At 43.9% G+C, this 18,213-nt stretch overlaps 1 protein-coding gene across 1 annotated transcript in view; it reads left to right on the top strand.

Annotated features, from left to right (window-relative positions):
* The window catches only part of LOC134349919 (transcription factor SOX-30-like), a 68,854-nt gene that overhangs the window by 1,054 nt on the left and 49,587 nt on the right, over window positions 1–18,213 (top strand). The window contains exon 2 of the mRNA XM_063054876.1: window positions 1,887–2,025. Coding sequence (XP_062910946.1) covers window positions 1,887–2,025 — 139 coding nt within the window. The remainder of the gene's footprint in view (window positions 1–1,886; window positions 2,026–18,213) is intronic.

Genomic DNA, 18,213 nt, shown 5'->3' with positions numbered 1-18,213 from the left:
CCAATGATTTTTCAAAAAAGTTCGATCCGTTTGTTACCAACGAAACAAAATTAACAAAAGGGCGAGTGAGTGTTGAGTGAAGAAGGATCCCATTGACTGAGATCACAATAAAATAATGATCACAATGGAGGCATCTCCGAATAAAGCAATCCAGGTAAAAGGGGAGGCAGAGAAAAGACATGACAGGTGAAATACGGTACTGACAAACTTGGCAAACACAAAACTTAATCCTTTAAAAAGAAATGAGGATAAAATGGGGCAAATTTGCTCCAGCCATCTCACCTCAATCCTCTGGTGCCCAATACAACATTTGGCCTTTCTTCTGATATTATATGAAATAATAATTTGTAAATTTAGTATTTGATGGTGTCATCTGGGGATGAGAGTCACCTAAAAAGTTGTCAAGACTTGGTGGATGGTCTCAACCCATTTTTTTAAAAGTCAGGTGTCCTCTATATTTTGCATTTCAGTCTTAAGTTATTACAGAATGATTAATAGGCTTTTTTAGATTTTGTGCGCTAGGACTTACCACATTTTACTTTTGTCTACCCTTGTCCCAGGACAATAGAAAAACTAAATAAATTATGTACCAAGGTTGTAGACACAAAGTGCATTTGGGTTGCTGCATGGTGTGCACTTTTACACAGGCTGTAGGGATTCTTTATCTTTAATACAGAAAAGAAAATTTTTGCAGTGTTTCCTGGAAATTACATTAAAAACGTGCAGTGTTTGAATAGTGGTAAATGTTAGCAGATATTAAACCTGAGCCTATATTAACAAATAGTAATGTAGAGAACTGAGAGCTATTACACTGCCAACAACCTGGGTTCAATTCCCACTGCTGTCTGTAAGGAGTTTGTATGTTCTCCCCATGACCTCATGATTTTCCTCTGGCTGTTCTGGTTTCCTCCCACACTCCAAAGATCTGTGGGTTAGTAGTTAACTGGGCAGCACGGGCTCATTGGGCTGGGAGAGCCATGTATTATGTTATCTTTCTAAAGAGGATAATGGAGCAAACTATTGGAGGAACTCAACAGGTGAAGCAGCATCGTTGGGGGAGGGAGGGTTTGATGTTTCAGCTAAAAACCTGCATTGTGACATTTCTCTGCAGATGTTTTTGGACTTGTTGAGTTCCATCAGTTTATTTTCTCCAGATTCCAGCATCTGCAGCTCCCTGTGTCTTCAAGAGAAAAATAACTCATTTATGAATGCTTGTGCTAAACTTTAGTCCCATTAAAAAGTCTTAATACATTAGCAGATTTAATTGATTTATCTGGTATCTGAACCCTGAGTGGAAAGAGTATAATTCAATGAATGTCAGCAGTACTACTGCTTTTCCCTGCTCTGGATATCCTCTGGTTACATTCAAGGTGAGACGACACGCTCATTGAGGGATGATCAATTGTGATGTAAGCATTGCAAATTTATTGAGTGATAATCTGCATTTGATTACCAGAAGATCGGACAGTTAGTGGCAAACTGGCATTTCATATTGCTGACATTCTTATGTTTTATGTGGAAAAGAGGTGCAGATCAGCCTTGGACAAGGTCACGTAAGAACTGTCAAGGTAAAGTTATAAATTCTTTAATGCTATATAATTCATATTCTAGTGTAATTCAGATCATATTGAAAAATCAAAATCAATGCCATACTTTGGGTAGTATTTAGGTTTTTAGTTCCTTTCACATTTTTTCTTTTCTCAAAAGCATGGTGCTTTTGAAATGCAAACATTTTGAGCTGTTTTCCGTAATTGGGGCACCTTTGCTTCTGGCATTTGTAGGTTCAAGAATCTTAAGGGCTTTGCACTTTATTATTGATTTAATCCTGAAATAAATGCCAGTAAAACTTGCTTATAAATGTTTTCATTTAGTACCATACTTTTCAGCCTGGTATATCGGAAAAAATTCTTCTCAGATGAGATGGCATCAGTGAAAAATATGCTCACAGGGAAATTAGAGCAGGCAGTTCCAGCCATGAAGCCATTTGTGCATGAAGCATTTGCCATGTGGAAAACACACATCATGGTGTGTACCCTTAAGATGTTGGACACTAATTTAAACCAGGCATTGGTAGTCATAACAGAAGCATTTTTTTCATAGCATTGTATTCCACAGAGGAATATGATTGAAATAACCTCCCAATGAATTTACAAAACTTCTTTTGTCTGTAGCCAGACACATTGGAGGTTAATTCGGAATCCTTCTCCAGTTGACTGAAGTATCCATTCCCATTACTACACTTTAAACCACTCTGTAATGGATCCACCTCATGTTCTACATGCATTGACAGCAGAGCAGGGTAGATATGTCAGTACAGCATACCCTAAAGGAGGAAGGCTCCCATCTGTAGACCCTGACACTGAGTGAAAAGGGAGTCATGTTGCCAAATTGAATCTCTGAGGATCTGTGTCCCCAAAATATAAAGCTTTCAATGCCTGTGCAGACACATTCTTTATGGAGAGGTTCAACCATACACCTGTGTCTGGATTCTTCTGCCCAAGAAAGTAAAGAACACACTCATCGTAAAATTTCCAGCCCCTGGATCACCTCTAGATGGTGCCAGTGAACAATGTGACCAAGGGCGACATCCTGCAGACAATACACAAAACTATTTGTTTGACTACTTTTTTCAAATAGGATTTTACTACCAAGCTGCATGTGATTGGAACCTCTGATGGTGATGGTGTGTTGGTGTGATGATGTGTTTTTGGGCCAGTTGAGCGTTCTGGCACTTTACTGTCTCTGAGGGAGTTCGGTGAAGCTGGGAGCGGAGTGTGCAGCGTGGAGATGGAACGCAAGCCCATGATCTACTCCATTGCTTCTCTCCAATTGAGGGGTCGAGGGTGTGAGCCCATGTTCTACTCCATTGCTTCTCTCCAATTGAGGGGTCGAGGGTGTGAGTCCATGTTCTACTCCATTGCTTCTCTCCAATTGAGGGGTGGAGGGTGTGAGCCCATGATCAACTCCATTGCTTCTCTCCAATTGAGGGTTCGAGGATGTGAGCCCATGTTCTACTCCATTGCTTCTCTCCAATTGAGGGGTCGAGGGTGTGAGCCCATGATCTACTCCATTGCTTCTCTCCAATTGAGGGGTCGAGGGTGTGAGCCCGTGTTCTACTCCATTGCTTATCACCAATTGAGGGGTGGAGGGTGTGAGCCCATGTTCTACTCCATTGCTCCCCTCCAATTGAGCAGTTGAGGGTGTGAGCCCATCATTGACTCCATTGCTTCTCTCCTATTGAGGGGTCGAGGGTGTGAGCCCATGATCGACTCCATTGCTTCTCTCCGATTGAGGGGTCGAGGGTGTGAGCCCATGTTCTACTTTATTGCTTCTCTCTAATTGAGGGTTCAAGGGTGTGAGCCCATGTTCTACTCCATTGCATCTCTCCGATTGAGGGGTCGAGGGTGTGAGCCCACGATCTACTCCATTGCTTCTCTCCAATTGAGGGGTCGAGGGTGTGAGCCCATGTTCTACTCCATTGCTTCTCTCTGATTGAGGGGTCGAGGGTGTGAGCCCATATTCTACTCCATTGCTTCTCTCCAATTGAGGGGTCGAGGCTGTCAGCCCACATCCTACTCCATTGCTTCTCTCCAATTGAGGAGTTGAGGGTGTGAGCCCATGATCGACTCCATTGCTTCTCTCCAGTTGAGGGGTCGAGGGAGCGAGCCCATGTTCTACTCCATTGCTTCTCCAATTGAGGGGTCGAGGGAGCGAGCCCATGTTTTACTCCATTGCTTCTCTCCAGTTGAGGGGTCGAGGGTGTGAGTCCATGTTCTACTCCATTGCTCCCCGCCAATTGAGCAGTTGAGGGTGTGAGCCCATCATTGACTTCATTGCTTCTCTCCTATTGAGGGTCGAGGGTGTGAGCCCATGATCGACTCCATTGCTTCTCTCCAATTGAGGGTTCGAGGATGTGAGCCCATGTTCTACTCCATTGCTTCTCTCCCATTGAGGGGTTGAGGGTGTGAGCCCATGTTCTACTCCATTTCTTCTCTCCGATTGAGGGGTTGAGGGTGTGAGCCCATGTTCTACTTTATTGCTTCTCTCCAATTGAGGGGTCAAGGGTGTGAGCCCATGTTCTACTCCATTGCTCCCCTCCAATGGAGCAGTTGAGGGTGTGAGCCCATCATTGACTCCATTGCTTCTCTCCTATTGAGGGGTCGAGGGTGTGAGCCCATGATCGACTCCATTGCTTCTCTCCAATTGAGGGTTCGAGGGTGTGAGCCCACGTTCTACTCCATTGCTTCTCTCCGATTGAGGGGTCGAGGGTGTGAGCCCATGTTCTACTTTATTGCTTCTCTCCAATTGAGGGGTCAAGGGTGTGAGCCCATGTTCTACTCCATTGCATCTCTCCGATTGAGGGGTCGAGGGAGCGAGCCCATGTTCTACTCCATTGCTTCTCTCCAATTGAGGGGTCGAGGGTGTGAGCCCATGATCTACTCCATTGCTTCTCTCCAATTGAGGGGTCGAGGGTGTGAGCCCGTGTTCTACTCCATTGCTTATCACCAATTGAGGGGTGGAGGGTGTGAGCCCATGTTCTACTCCATTGCTCCCCTCCAATTGAGCAGTTGAGGGTGTGAGCCCATCATTGACTCCATTGCTTCTCTCCTATTGAGGGGTCGAGGGTGTGAGCCCATGATCGACTCCATTGCTTCTCTCCGATTGAGGGGTCGAGGGTGTGAGCCCATGTTCTACTTTATTGCTTCTCTCGAATTGAGGGTTCAAGGGTGTGAGCCCATGTTCTACTCCATTGCATCTCTCCGATTGAGGGGTCGAGGGTGTGAGCCCACGATCTACTCCATTGCTTCTCTCCAATTGAGGGGTCGAGGGTGTGAGCCCATGTTCTATTCCATTGCTTCTCTCTGATTGAGGGGTCGAGGGTGTGAGCCCATATTCTACTCCATTGCTTCTCTCCAATTGAGGGGTCGAGGCTGTCAGCCCACGTCCTACTCCATTGCTTCTCTCCAATTGAGGAGTTGAGGGTGTGAGCCCATGATCGACTCCATTGCTTCTCTCCAGTTGAGGGGTCGAGGGAGCGAGCCCATGTTCTACTCCATTGCTTCTCCAATTGAGGGGTCGAGGGAGCGAGCCCATGTTTTACTCCATTGCTTCTCTCCAGTTGAGGGGTCGAGGGTGTGAGTCCATGTTCTACTCCATTGCTCCCCGCCAATTGAGCAGTTGAGGGTGTGAGCCCATCATTGACTTCATTGCTTCTCTCCTATTGAGGGTCGAGGGTGTGAGCCCATGATCGACTCCATTGCTTCTCTCCAATTGAGGGTTCGAGGATGTGAGCCCATGTTCTACTCCATTGCTTCTCTCCCATTGAGGGGTTGAGGGTGTGAGCCCATGTTCTACTCCATTTCTTCTCTCCGATTGAGGGGTCGAGGGTGTGAGCCCATGTTCTACTTTATTGCTTCTCTCCAATTGAGGGGTCAAGGGTGTGAGCCCATGTTCTACTCCATTGCTCCCCTCCAATGGAGCAGTTGAGGGTGTGAGCCCATCATTGACTCCATTGCTTCTCTCCTATTGAGGGGTCGAGGGTGTGAGCCCATGATCGACTCCATTGCTTCTCTCCAATTGAGGGGTCGAGGGTGTGAGCCCATGTTCTACTCCATTGCTTCTCTCCGATTGAGGGGTCGAGGGTGTGAGCCCATGTTCTACTTTGTTGCTTCTCTCCAATTGAGGGGTCAAGGGTGTGAGCCCATGTTCTACTCCATTGCATCTCTCCGATTGAGGGGTCGAGGGTGTGAGCCCATGTTCTACTCCATTGCTTCTCTCCGATTGAGGGGTCGAGGCTGTCAGCCCACGTTCTACTCCATTGCTTCTCTCCAATTGAGGAGTTGAGGGTGTGAGCCCATGATCAACTCCATTGCTTCTCTCCAGTTGAGGGGTCGAGGGAGCGAGCCCATGTTCTACTCCATTGCTTCTCCAATTGAGGGGTCAAGGGAGCGAGCCCATGTTTTACTCCATTGCTTCTCTCCAGTTGAGGGGTCGAGGGTGTGAGTCCATGTTCTACTCCATTGCTTCTCTCCAATTGAGGGGTGGAGGGTGTGAGCCCATGTTCTACTCCATTGCTCCCCGCCAATTGAGCAGTTGAGGGTGTGAGCCCATCATTGATTTCATTGCTTCTCTCCTATTGAGGGGTCGTGGGTGTGAGCCCATGATCAACTCCATTGCTTCTCTCCAATTGAGGGTTCGAGGATGTGAGCCCATGTTCTACTCCATTGCTTCTCTCCCATTGAGGGGTTGAGGGTGTGAGCCCATGTTCTACTCCATTGCTTCTCTCCGATTGAGGGGTTGAGGGTGTGAGCCCATATTCTACTTTATTGCTTCTCTCCAATTGAGGGGTCAAGGGTGTGAGCCCATGTTCTACTCCATTGCATCTCTCCAATTGAGGGGTTGAGGGTGTGAGCCCATGTTCTACTCCATTGCTTCTCTCCAATTGAGAGGTCGAGGGTGTGAGCCCATGATCTACTCCATTGCTTCTCTCCGATTGAGGAGTCGAGGGTGTCAGCCCATGTTTTACTCCATTGCTTCTCTCCAATTGAGGGGTTGAGGGTGTGAGCCGATGATCGACTCCATTGCTTCTCTCCAGTTAAGGGGTCGAGGGAGCGAGCCCATGTTCTACTCCATTGCTTCTCTCCAATTGAGGGGCCGAGGGAGCGAGCCCATGTTCTACTCCATTGCTTCTCTCCAATTGAGTCGAGGGTGTGAGTCCATGTTCTACTTTATTGCTTCTCTCCAATTGAGGGGTCAAGGGTGTGAGCCCATGTTCTACTTCATTGCTTCTCTCTGATTGAGGGGTCGAGGGTGTGAGCCCATGATTGAGTCCATTGCTTCTGTCCAATTGAGGGGTCGAGGGTGTGAGCCCATGATTGACTCCATTGCTTCTGTCCAATTGAGGGGTTGAGGGTGTGAGCCCATGTTCTACTCCATTGCTTCCCTCCAATTGATTGGTCGGGGTGTCCATGTTCTACCTTATTGCTTCTCTCCAATTGATGGGTCGAGGGTGTGAGCCCATGTTCTACTTTATTGCTTCTCTCCTATTGAGGGTTCGAGGGTGTGATCCCATGTTTTACTCCATTGCCTCTCTCCAATTGAGGGGTCGAGGGTGTGTGCCCATGTTCTACTCCATTGCTTTTCTCTAATTGTGGAGTTGAGGGTGTGAGCCCATGATTGACTCTGTTGCTTCTCTCTGATTGAGATGTCGAGGGTGTGAGCCCATGTTCTACTCCATTGCTTCTCTCTGATTGAGATGTCGAGGGTATCAGCCCATGTTCTACTCCATTGCTTCTCTCTGATTAAGGGGTCGAGGGTGTGAGTCCATGTTCTACTCCATTGCTTCTCTCTGATTGAGATGTTGAGGGTGTCAGCCCATGTTCTACTTCATTGCTTCTCTCCAATTGAGGGGTGGAGGGTGTGAGCCCATGTTCTACTCCATTGCTTCTCTCCAATTGAGGGGTCGAGGGTGTGAGCCCATGTTCTACTCCATTTCTTTTCTCTAAATGTGGAGTTGACGGTGTGAGCCCATGTTCTACTCCATTGCTTCTCTCTGATTGAGATGTCGAGGGTGTCAGCCCATGTTCTACTCCATTGCTTCTCTCTGATTGAGGGGTCGAGGATGTGAGTCCATGTTCTACTCCATTGCTTCTCTCTGGTTGAGATGTCGAGGGTGTCAGCCCATGTTCTACTCCATTGCTTCTCTGCAATTGAGGGGTTGAGTAAGATTGAAACAGACAAAGCTAAGTGCAGAGGGTGGTTGTGTGTTCGGCGCCATTTGCCTACCTTTGACCGGTCTTTTTCTCCCTCTTGCTAGCTGCTGTCGTGGGAAAGTCTTGGGTTCCAAGATGCAAGGATTAATTGGTGAGGTTTTGGACTCTGTTTTGGGGGGACTTTGGAGTTAATGTGCATGCATTACTGGATTCTGGTTGTTGTTATTTTTTGCTGGTTTTGAGTGGTTTGATCGGGATGATCGGTGAGACTTGAGCGCTTTGGTGAAGACTAGCTCTGCGGCCTGTGGTCAAGTAGTAGCACTGAACTGAACTGAACTAAACTGAATACTCCTGGACTTCTGGTATGATGTTTGATATTCAAAGTGTTGTTCCTTTGCTTTTTGCTGTTTGCGTAATTTGTTCTTTTTTGTGCGTTGGGTGTCTGTTGTTTTCTGGGAACAGGTTCCATAGTGTTTCTTTATTTCCTGTATGCCTGCGGGAAGATGAAATTTGATCTTTGAACTTTCGAACTTTTAAGATGGCTTTGGCTGGTCTGTGCTCTTTCTCATTGTTTGTTGCACACTCTGGTATTAAGGATGGAATCATTGATGCTCTCTGTACTGCAAAATAAAAGTCTACGTTTTCCTTGCTAATGACAATCAGGCTTAGTGAGGCCTGAGCTTGCAGAGCATTATGAGATCCTCTTGGTGATCAACTCCACTTGTGCTGCTTCATGAAACTTCTCCATGTGACACGACCCACGTGAAGAACTCAGACCTCTTTCTTTTTTCAGCAAACTGCGTGGCCGAAAAACCCACATTTCATACACATGGCAAGTCCGAGGGCTGGGTCATCAAGGATAGTGGTGGCCCCTCCCTTCCATGACTTTAAATTTCTTGACAATTCAGTGAATTCAGAACACTGCTACATAGAGGCATGGTACCACAGTGAGACTAGTGTACAGGACTGCTCCGTTTCTTAACATGAGATCATACTGGGTTTCATAGTTTGCCTCCTCCACAATCTAGCCAGCAAGACATTTTGCCTTGTCTAAGGCCATTCAGCACAGGAAGAGGAGGCACTGAAGCTAATTGCAGCACGTTAATGTATTTGCGGCGTATCAAAATCATGTTTATTATCACTAAAATATGTCAACAAATTTGTTGTTTTGTGGCAACAGTACAGTGCAAGACATAAAAAAATCACTGTTACAAAAATAAATACTGTAAAAGACAAATAACGAGGTGGTTTATAGTTTTATGGAGTGTTGTAGCGTGGATGAAAGTACCGGAGAGACAGAGTCACTGGTAGGTACAAAGCAGCTTCTTTATTCGACACAACAAGGTACAGCAGGCATTTTACGGATGGAGACACTTTCCGCAGAAAGGCCTGCTAGCTCAACGTGGGCTCGATATTTATATGCTAAACACAAAGGCAATCGCTACTTAAAAAGTTACAGACAATGCTTAGACAATGCTTCCTATTGAAGCTACATACAAAATCTCACACCGTCCTTTCCTTCGAACGCCAACATGTCTGGGTTGGTATCCACCCAGATCCACCCTTAGGAATGTAAGTTAAGTCTACGATACATTTATTTGACATTTGACAATTCCCGTGCTAACATGGAAGACAATTAATATTTATAATGTACAGGTAATATTGAAACTACAGCATTAGGTCAAACTACGGCGTCAGAAGCATGTGGTATTCACATCTTCTTAGGAAGCCCATTGTCAAATAGAAGTCTGGTGGCCAAAGTCATTTAAGTGTAAACAAATCATCTACCCAAAAAAACTCACTCTAACGTGGAGTGTTCAGAAATCTGATCGAGGAGAAAAAATTACTTTTAAAACATTAAGCATAGGTCGTCAGGCTCCTGTAACTCTTCCTCAAAGGTACTAACTCAAAGAGAAAATGTTGCCGATGATGGAGTTTAACATTGCATGTCGCCTTCTTGAGGTACTGCCTCTTGAGGATGTGCTTGATAGCAGGGAAGATTCTGCTGTGATGGATCTGGCTGAGTCGACAACCCTCTGTAGCCTCTCGCAATCCTGTACATTAAAGGCTCCATACCAGGTTGTGCTGCAACCAGTCAGAATGCCTTCCACTGTACAGTACATCTGCTAGCATCAATATCTGGTATAGAGACTGCAAGGTGCAGGATCAAAAGAGGCCACAGAGGGTTGTAGACTTAGCCTGCTCCATGGGCACAACCTGCCCCACCCATCTAGGACAGGGGAGTGGTAGGGGAGCAGAAACAAAATTGTAGCACCCCAACAGGATCTGGCCTGGCCAAACCACTTGGGTTACTGCTGTGGCAGGGGCTCACGTACACCAGACCAATGCAGGCTTTAAAGTTGAAACTTGAAGAAAATGCAACAAAATAGGACATAGAAAGAGCATGGTGGGCAGACAAAAATAAATGGACTATGCAGTAAAGTGAAAAAGATAAAAGGTCAAGTTGCAATTTCAAAAAGCTGATATAACTGCATGCTGTTGATGAAAAATCTGAAAATGGTAAGAGTGACACAGGAATGAGTAGCCTTGAGATTTACAGTGTGAAAATTAATGAGAAAAGAAATATGGCTTAAATCAGAAGTGAACAGCAAATTAATTAAGATGGAGTTGGACATTGGTTTGGCTGTTTCAGTCATTCCACAAAATGAGTTTGAATGAAATTTCAAAGATACTGAACTGAAACCTGCAGATATCCAACTAACTGCTTACACTTGAGAAAAGATAACTCCTGGTGGAATTGATACTTGTATCAGTGAAAGACAACAACCAACATGTATGTCGTAACAACAGGAGGACCAGCATTGTGAGGACGCAATTGGCTGAGGCAACTACAGCTTGATTGCAGATCCATTCCCCAATTGCATGCTGCATCCCCTGCAATACAGTCAACTAATAGCAAATTAAGAAAGGTACTGGATGATGCCACGGTAGTGTTCAAGGATGGCTTTGGAAAATTTCGAATTATATCAAGGCTAAAAGTGTTAAATAAAAATGCAACACCCAAGTTTTGCAAAGTCCATCCAGTTCCTTACATGTCTATGACAAAATAGCTAGTAAACTAGACTACAGGGGGGCGGAAGGAATTCTTTCCAAGGTTTAGTGGAGCCAATGGGCAAGTCCAGTGGTCCTAGTAGCCAATAAAAATGGGTCTGTCAGGATCTATGATTTAAGGTCACCATCAACCCAGTACAGAAAGTAGATCAATATCCTCTGCCCAGGATAGCTAGGCAGGGAGGAGTGTTGTGTATTTAATATTTCAGTTTCATGTTTTTCTTTCAATTAGTTCTATGTTTTTGGAGTTACAAAACATGACAGAATCGATTAAGGTTTTGAAAGAAAAGTAGATGTGCACTAAGGGAAGCAACTTTCAGACCTACTGGAAAAGTACTGGAACTGCTGAACAAATAATGGGCTAAGTTCGAGTTTAATTATCATTCAACCATACATGAATACAGCAAAATGAAACAGTGTTACTTTGGGGCCAAGGTGCAAAACACATTGCCACCAGTCATACACAGCACAAGGCACATATAGCACATATAATAATAACAATGGCTCTGTCTGTCTAAGTAGACAATGGATGCGCCTGGTTTAGGACTCAACTGGGTGTGGAACAGCGTCGGCTGTGGCTGAATAAGCCGATTCTTGAGCGGCAGTCCTTGGCACGGCTGCTGCACACGAAGGCTGATGGCTGCGGCTGGGGAGTCACTGCCACAGCTTTCCTTCTCTCTCTTCTGTCCAACCACAGTCGAGTTCGTTTTTCCTCTGCATTGGTAATGCCTCTACGTACAGCCTGTCGCCAGGTGCAGCGATCTGCAGCTGTCTCTTCCCAAGTGTCCACCCTGATGTCAGCAGACTTCAGGTCACGTTTACAAGCGTCCCTGTAATGCAGCCGTGGGCACCCTACGGGCCGGGACCCTGTGGTGAGTTCTCCGTATAGGATGTCCTTGGGGATGCGGCCATCCTGCATGCAGCGGACGTGGCCAAGTCAGCGCAGTTGTTGCTGTGTGAGAAGAACATACATGCTTAGCATGCTGGCCGGGTACAGGACGTCCTTGTTTGGCACGCGGTCTTTCCAGGAAATGCCCAGGATCCGATGCAGGCACCATAGGTGGAAGCTGTTGAGGCAGTGCTCTTGGCGTGCGCAGGTTGTCCAACTCCCGCTGCTGTAGAGAAGAGTACTCAGTACGCAGGCTCTGAACACTGCAATCTTGGTGGCTGTGGTGAGCTTGTTTTTCCACACTCTCTGACTGCTTGGCCATAGCAGCGGCGGCTTTCCCTATTCACCTGTTGAGCCTCTAAATCAAGGGACAGGTTGCTGGAGACTGTCGATCTTAGGTAGGTGAATTCATCTACCACTTGCAGGATGTGGTTGCCGATGCTGATGCTGGGGGCTTCGCTGACATCCTGGCCCATGATCTCTGTCTTTTTCAGACTGATGGTGAGGCCAAACTCTTGGCAAGCATGTGCCAGGGAACTGACTAGCCTCTGGAGACCAGACTCTGTGTGTGACGTCAGGGTGGTATCATCAGCGAAGAGTATCTCCCGGATCAGGACCTGACGCACTTTGGTCTTTGCTCTGAGGTGTGCAAGGTTGAAGAGCTTGCCATCGGACCTAGTATGTAGGTACACTCCGTCATCCGATGTCCTATAAGCGTACAGTAGTACGAGGGAGAAGAAGATCCCGAAGAGCGTCGGGGCAAGGACACAACCCTGCTTCACTCCGCTTTGGATGGAGAAGGGTTCTGAGGATTACTCATGGAATTGTACTGTCCCCTGCATGCCGTCATGGAAAGAGGCGATGAGATTCAGCAGCTTTGAAGGGCATCCGATCTTCTTCAGGAGTGCAAGGAGGCCTCTTCTGCTAACCAGGTCGAAAGCACATATAAGATAACAGTAAAATACAGTCACACAAAAAAGTATAAAATCCCTGAGTCCATGGATGTTGCAGTAGACTGTAATGGAACACTGTAGCTTGTCTTCTGCTGAGCGCACAATGGAAATCAGCACCACACCTCGCTCCTGGACAACTGCAAACAGGTGACATTGTGGCTTGAGGCCATGCAGCTCCCCTGCTGCCTGCACAATACAAGGCACACATAGAACATATAAGATAGCAGCAAAACAGAATCACACACAAAAAAAATCTAAGTCCCCAAGTCCATGAATGTTGCAGCAGTCTGCAGTCAAATTAAGCTTGTCTAATGCGAATGAACGCTGGAGGCAGCACCTACACCTCTGGCACCGATTCCGATGCTTCTCCGTTGGATGGTTGCAAACAGACCACTGTAGCTTGAGGCCTAGACTTTGCTATGACCAAGGCCACGCAGGTTCCCTGCCATCTGCACCCACCATTCGCCAATAAACCAGCAACAGGACTTGTAATGTTCCATATTACCAATGACCAACAGGGTCCTGCCATCACAAGAAACGCAACTAAGACAAGTCACTCGCTATTAGTCCACATACTGTCTTTGTGCACCAACTCTAATGCCTGTGTAGAGGGAGCAGCACAGTCTGCACTAAGTCCAGCTCCACATTTTTTGTTCCACAAGCTTCCATTATTTATAAGTTATTATGGTACTTTATCAGTTGGCTTTTGAATGTTCATACAGTGCATGAAGAAAATTTTGTGCTTAAGCAAGCTCACTGCCTCTTGGCTTAATGTGCGTTTGCAACTGTATTTTCTGGATGTGTCAATTGACATTTATATTTGAACTGATGTCCACAAGAAGTTAAGTTTCATCCTTCTGCTGACTCAGCAAAAGTTTGCCAATTTCTGTTACTGCTCTATAGAAATAATTTGTAGTTTTGTAAAGTATTCAGTTCCACTTTCCAGGTTCTATAATTTTAACATAGAAGCAGAATTCCTTCTAAGTTATTACATTATTAAAATGTCATTGTAATGATCATTCAACAATGTTTAAGTCAAACAAATTTTTCAAGTGTTGTAGAGCATATTTACCACAATAAAGTAAATATATACTTAAGCAATTTGTTGGACAGTTACAAAGACGGAGAACATTTACCAAGAAAATCATTCCCAGTGGATGATGCTAAAGAAGTTATATAATGTCACCAGCATGCTGTAACTATACAGCTATTCATTTCATTCACCTAAGTAATTAGTAGAATACTGAAGATGTTTTATATTCAGATGGTTGAGTCCAAGAACATATTGATTGAAAGAGTGTGCCCATTCCCTCCCAGACCCCATTATTGATATCTACCAAGAGAAATAGTTTCTTCACCTTCTCCCATCACAAATTTATAACCTCAATTAAGCATCCCTCAGCCTACACTTAACAATATTTGTCTATCCTGTCTTTCCTAACTGCTAAGATCTTCTCGTCCTTGCAACATCTTTGTAACGTTTTTCTTACCTTTTCTAAAGTTAGTTCCTCCCAATAGCCAAACTAGAATACTTTGCTGTGCTTATCTGTCCTTTAGACAATTCAGACCAGTATCAGGTTTATTATCACTGATGTATGTCATGAAATTTGTTGTTTTGTTGCAGCATTACAGTTCAAGATATAAAATTAATAGATAGATAGATTCATTCATTCATTATGTGCTGTGTCATATGACAAGGGAGATCATGGTCTTGGCAAATTCTACAGAAGTGGCCTTCTTCTGGGGAATGCCTTTACAAGATGGGTGAACCCTGGCCATTAACAATACTCTTCAGAGATTGTCTGCATAACCATGACTCGTGATATGCACCAGTTGCTCATACGACCATTCTCCACCTGCTCCCATAGCTTCATGTAACCCTGGTCACGGGGCTAAGCTGTGCTGCACCTTTGACCAAGGGTGACCTGCAGGCTAGCGGAGGGAAAGGGTGCCTTACACCTCCTTTGGTAGAGCTGTATCTGCAGACTGCCACCCTAGATGGATAGATAGAGCACAAGAGGAATAGCGAGGTAGTGTTCATGGACTATTCAAATACCTGATGGCAGAAGTGAAGATGTTGTTCCTAAAACATGAATGTAGATCAATTGTAATGGGATATTATTGAATGATGAGGTATCTATGAAAAGCTTTATCAAAATTTTATCGCACATTAAGGTAAAAAATCTGAATAAGGTGCTAAGTTAAAATGGTAAGCCATTTGCAACTTGTGGCTAAGCTTGCACACTAAATACTCAACAAAATGACTGCCTGTATGCTTAGTTTCTCTGGTGCATAAGAAATTGCATTGTAATCAGGAAATTCACACATCTAAGTTGAAAAAAAAGATAATTTTTTTCAACTGGAAACCTTTTTTAAAATCATGCATTGTGGGAAAGAAAGGACAGATAAAAAATCTTAATTTGTAGAAACTAGAAGGAATATTAGGAAGTGTTAATGTGAAGCTGATATCCATAATCATCCTCAACAGAAGATTGTAAGGTGAAGATATTGTACTGGCTGAACAGTTGAAGACAATGGTGCCTACACATCTAACTGGTTGGGCATTTGAAGACCATGCATACATATATGAAATATACAAACTTTTTTGGCTTAGGAAGTATAAAATCAGCAATCCTGACAATAATGGGGAGGGGCAGCGATTCATCTGGTGGGTATGTCACTACTTTCGCAGGCACGTGGGAATTGTCTTTTAAACATGATAGTGACTCATCTGGATTGAATTCATGATAAAGGAGCAATTGTCTAATCATAGCAATTAATCTCTATTAGCTTATCCACAAGATACTGAGAAATAAAATGAGGAAAACCCCTGTTATGGAGAGTTTGGAGAACCATGTCAAAAGTCTCCTTTTAATTTCCAAGTGTGTTACACTTAATATAGCATGTCTTAAATTATTCATTACTAATTTATTCCAAAATGTTAATTTCTGCAGGAAACCCATATTATTTGCATTTTCCATGTATAAACTTAGATTTAGTTTATTAAACTAGTAATGATTTGGATGTCATCAGTTGTTTCAAGATGTTTAAATAAAACTTCTTGGAGCAATTATGTGAGCTGGTGCTATGCTCCACCACATTCCTTGTTTTTCAAAGACCTCTAAGTTTGTGTGTCACATCGGTATCATAAATCATGTTATTTATGAAATCCTACAGTTTGTGTTTTGCAAAGGCGGTAACACAGTGTTGTTTTTAGGATTTGTGCATCTGTACTCCAATCTGTTTTCTCCTTTACTTCTTTTAACCTCTTATTACATTCTTATTAAATACATAGTATGTGGCTTTCAGTTATTCCCACTAAATGTGACACTTGTCTATATTGAAATTGATTTGCACATCTGCATTGATGTAATTTACCTCATTTTTTTATGCAGCATGTATTGTCATCTGCAATTTTTTAAAATCTGTAGCTCCAAATCATTAATGTAAATTTGTCTATATAAAACAGCATTTCCCATCAATTATTGGTCTAATTAAGTACATCAAGTTTTTTGTTCTGTAATAAATTTGCATTAACATTATGTATCCAGCAGTTTTGTTAATGCCACTAACTCCAGTGTTGAGCCTTTTGATGCATTAACTTGTTTCATCAATGCCAGTTGGAGATTTAACATAGCTGATATTGCAAATTATGAAAATATGTGCTGCTTTTTTCTAATGTACACATTGCTGTCTATTTTGCAAATTAATAAAATGTCTCATTGCAACCTCAGCAAATTAGCTCCCATTAGTTTAAGGGTAAGGGTTGTATTCAATTAGGTTTGGTAATGTTACAGCTTCTATGACATTATCTGGCATATACACTTATAGACAATAGACAATAGGTGCAGGAGTAGGCCATTCAGCCCTTCAAGCCAGCACCGCCATTCACTGTGATCATGGCTGATCATCTACAATCAGTATCCTTTTCCTGCCTTCTCCCCATATTCCTTGACTGCGCTATCTTTAAGAGCTCTATCTAACTCTTTATTAAAAAAATCCAGAGAATTGGCCTCCACTGCCTTCTGAGGCAGAGCATTCCACAGAACCATAACACTCTGTGTGAAAAAGTTTTTCTTCAACTCCGTTCTAAATAGTCTACCCCTTATTCTTAAACTGTGGCCTCTGTTTCTGGACTCCCTCAACAATGGGAACATGTTTCCTGCCTCTAGCGTGTCCAACCCCTTCATAATCTTACATGTTTCAATCAGATCCCCTCTCTTCTAAATTCCAGTGTATACATGCCCAGTTGCTCCAATCTTTCAACATATGACAGTCCCGCCATCCCGGGAAATAACCTCGTGAACCTACGCTGCACTCCCTCAATAGCTAGAAAGTCCTTCCTCAAATTTGGAGATCAAAACTGTTATAGTTATAGTTACAAAAATCTAATTTTTGCTATCCACTCTGCTAATACTGGCAGAGGAATTTACTCAACCAACACACATAAAAGTTGCTGGTGAACGCAGCAGGCCAGGCAGCATCTCTAGGAAGAGGTGCAGTCGACGTTTCAGGCCGAGACCCTTCGTCAGGACGGAGGAATTTACTGCCTAGATTTTATACGTATGATCCAATGAATTCTTTGTACATTGTTACAGTATTATATTTTTCTGAATACATTTTTAATTACAGAAAAATAGTACAATGTATTGTGTTGAAAAAGCATGTTTTATTCTCTTAGGTATATTCTAAAATACCATTAAATGTGAATACTTATGTACGTTTGTAGTATTACTAAAGGATCGAAGAGAAAAACCTGTAATCACACATCCTATAAGTAATCTCTGGATTGAAAGCAAGTATGACATGGACATCAGGAAAAAGATGGAAGGAAACAGGAACGTACAGCTCGAGATGGCGCTGATAAGTGACTCTGCATGTAGCTCCGAATGGAAGCATCAAATATTCCTGTTTAGGACTGCTACAGCAGAAATCCACAGTCATGGGTACTTCAGTAAGCAGCATAATTTTAAGACACAAAAAAATCTATCAATTCTCAAAATTAGCAGATGCTGGAGGACTGCAGATTCGGGTCACGATTGTAAGTTCCCTTTAAGAAAAAGGAAATGAGGAAAATGTGCTGGTCTGCAAGTATGATTAAAATGCAGAGCCCTTAGACCACCACTCCTGCTGGCGAATGTACAGTCTCTGGAAGATCAAATTGAAGACCTCAGAGCAAGATTGGAGTACCAGAAGGTCATCAGGGACCACTGTGTACTTTGCTTCATGCAAACATAGTAACATGATACCTCCTCTCTCCATTTTAGATGCCAAGTTGCAGACCGAGGTTGTCTCCATCCACTGCAAAGACAGGACAGCTGAGTCTTTTAAAGGTAGAAGAGACAGAGTATGTTTCATGACTAACTCTTCGAGGTGCACAGATGAGGACTGTATCAGTCCTGTTTACTTTACATGGAACATCCAGCAGCAAATGTCATCCAGTTCATCTGTCAGGGAATTTTCCGTTGTCATCCTGGTAGTGATGTACATTCTTGCCTGGTGAATGTCAGGCAGGCACTGGAGGAACTGCACACCATGATCAACAGTCATGAAACAGCACACTCTGGTTCCTTCCCTATCATGGCGC

This window comes from Mobula hypostoma, chromosome 7, assembly GCF_963921235.1.
Source record: "Mobula hypostoma chromosome 7, sMobHyp1.1, whole genome shotgun sequence".
NCBI classification, from domain to species: Eukaryota; Metazoa; Chordata; class Chondrichthyes; order Myliobatiformes; family Myliobatidae; genus Mobula; species Mobula hypostoma.
Note: the sequence above shows the minus strand (reverse complement) of the source record. Positions and strands in the feature narration are given on the sequence as shown.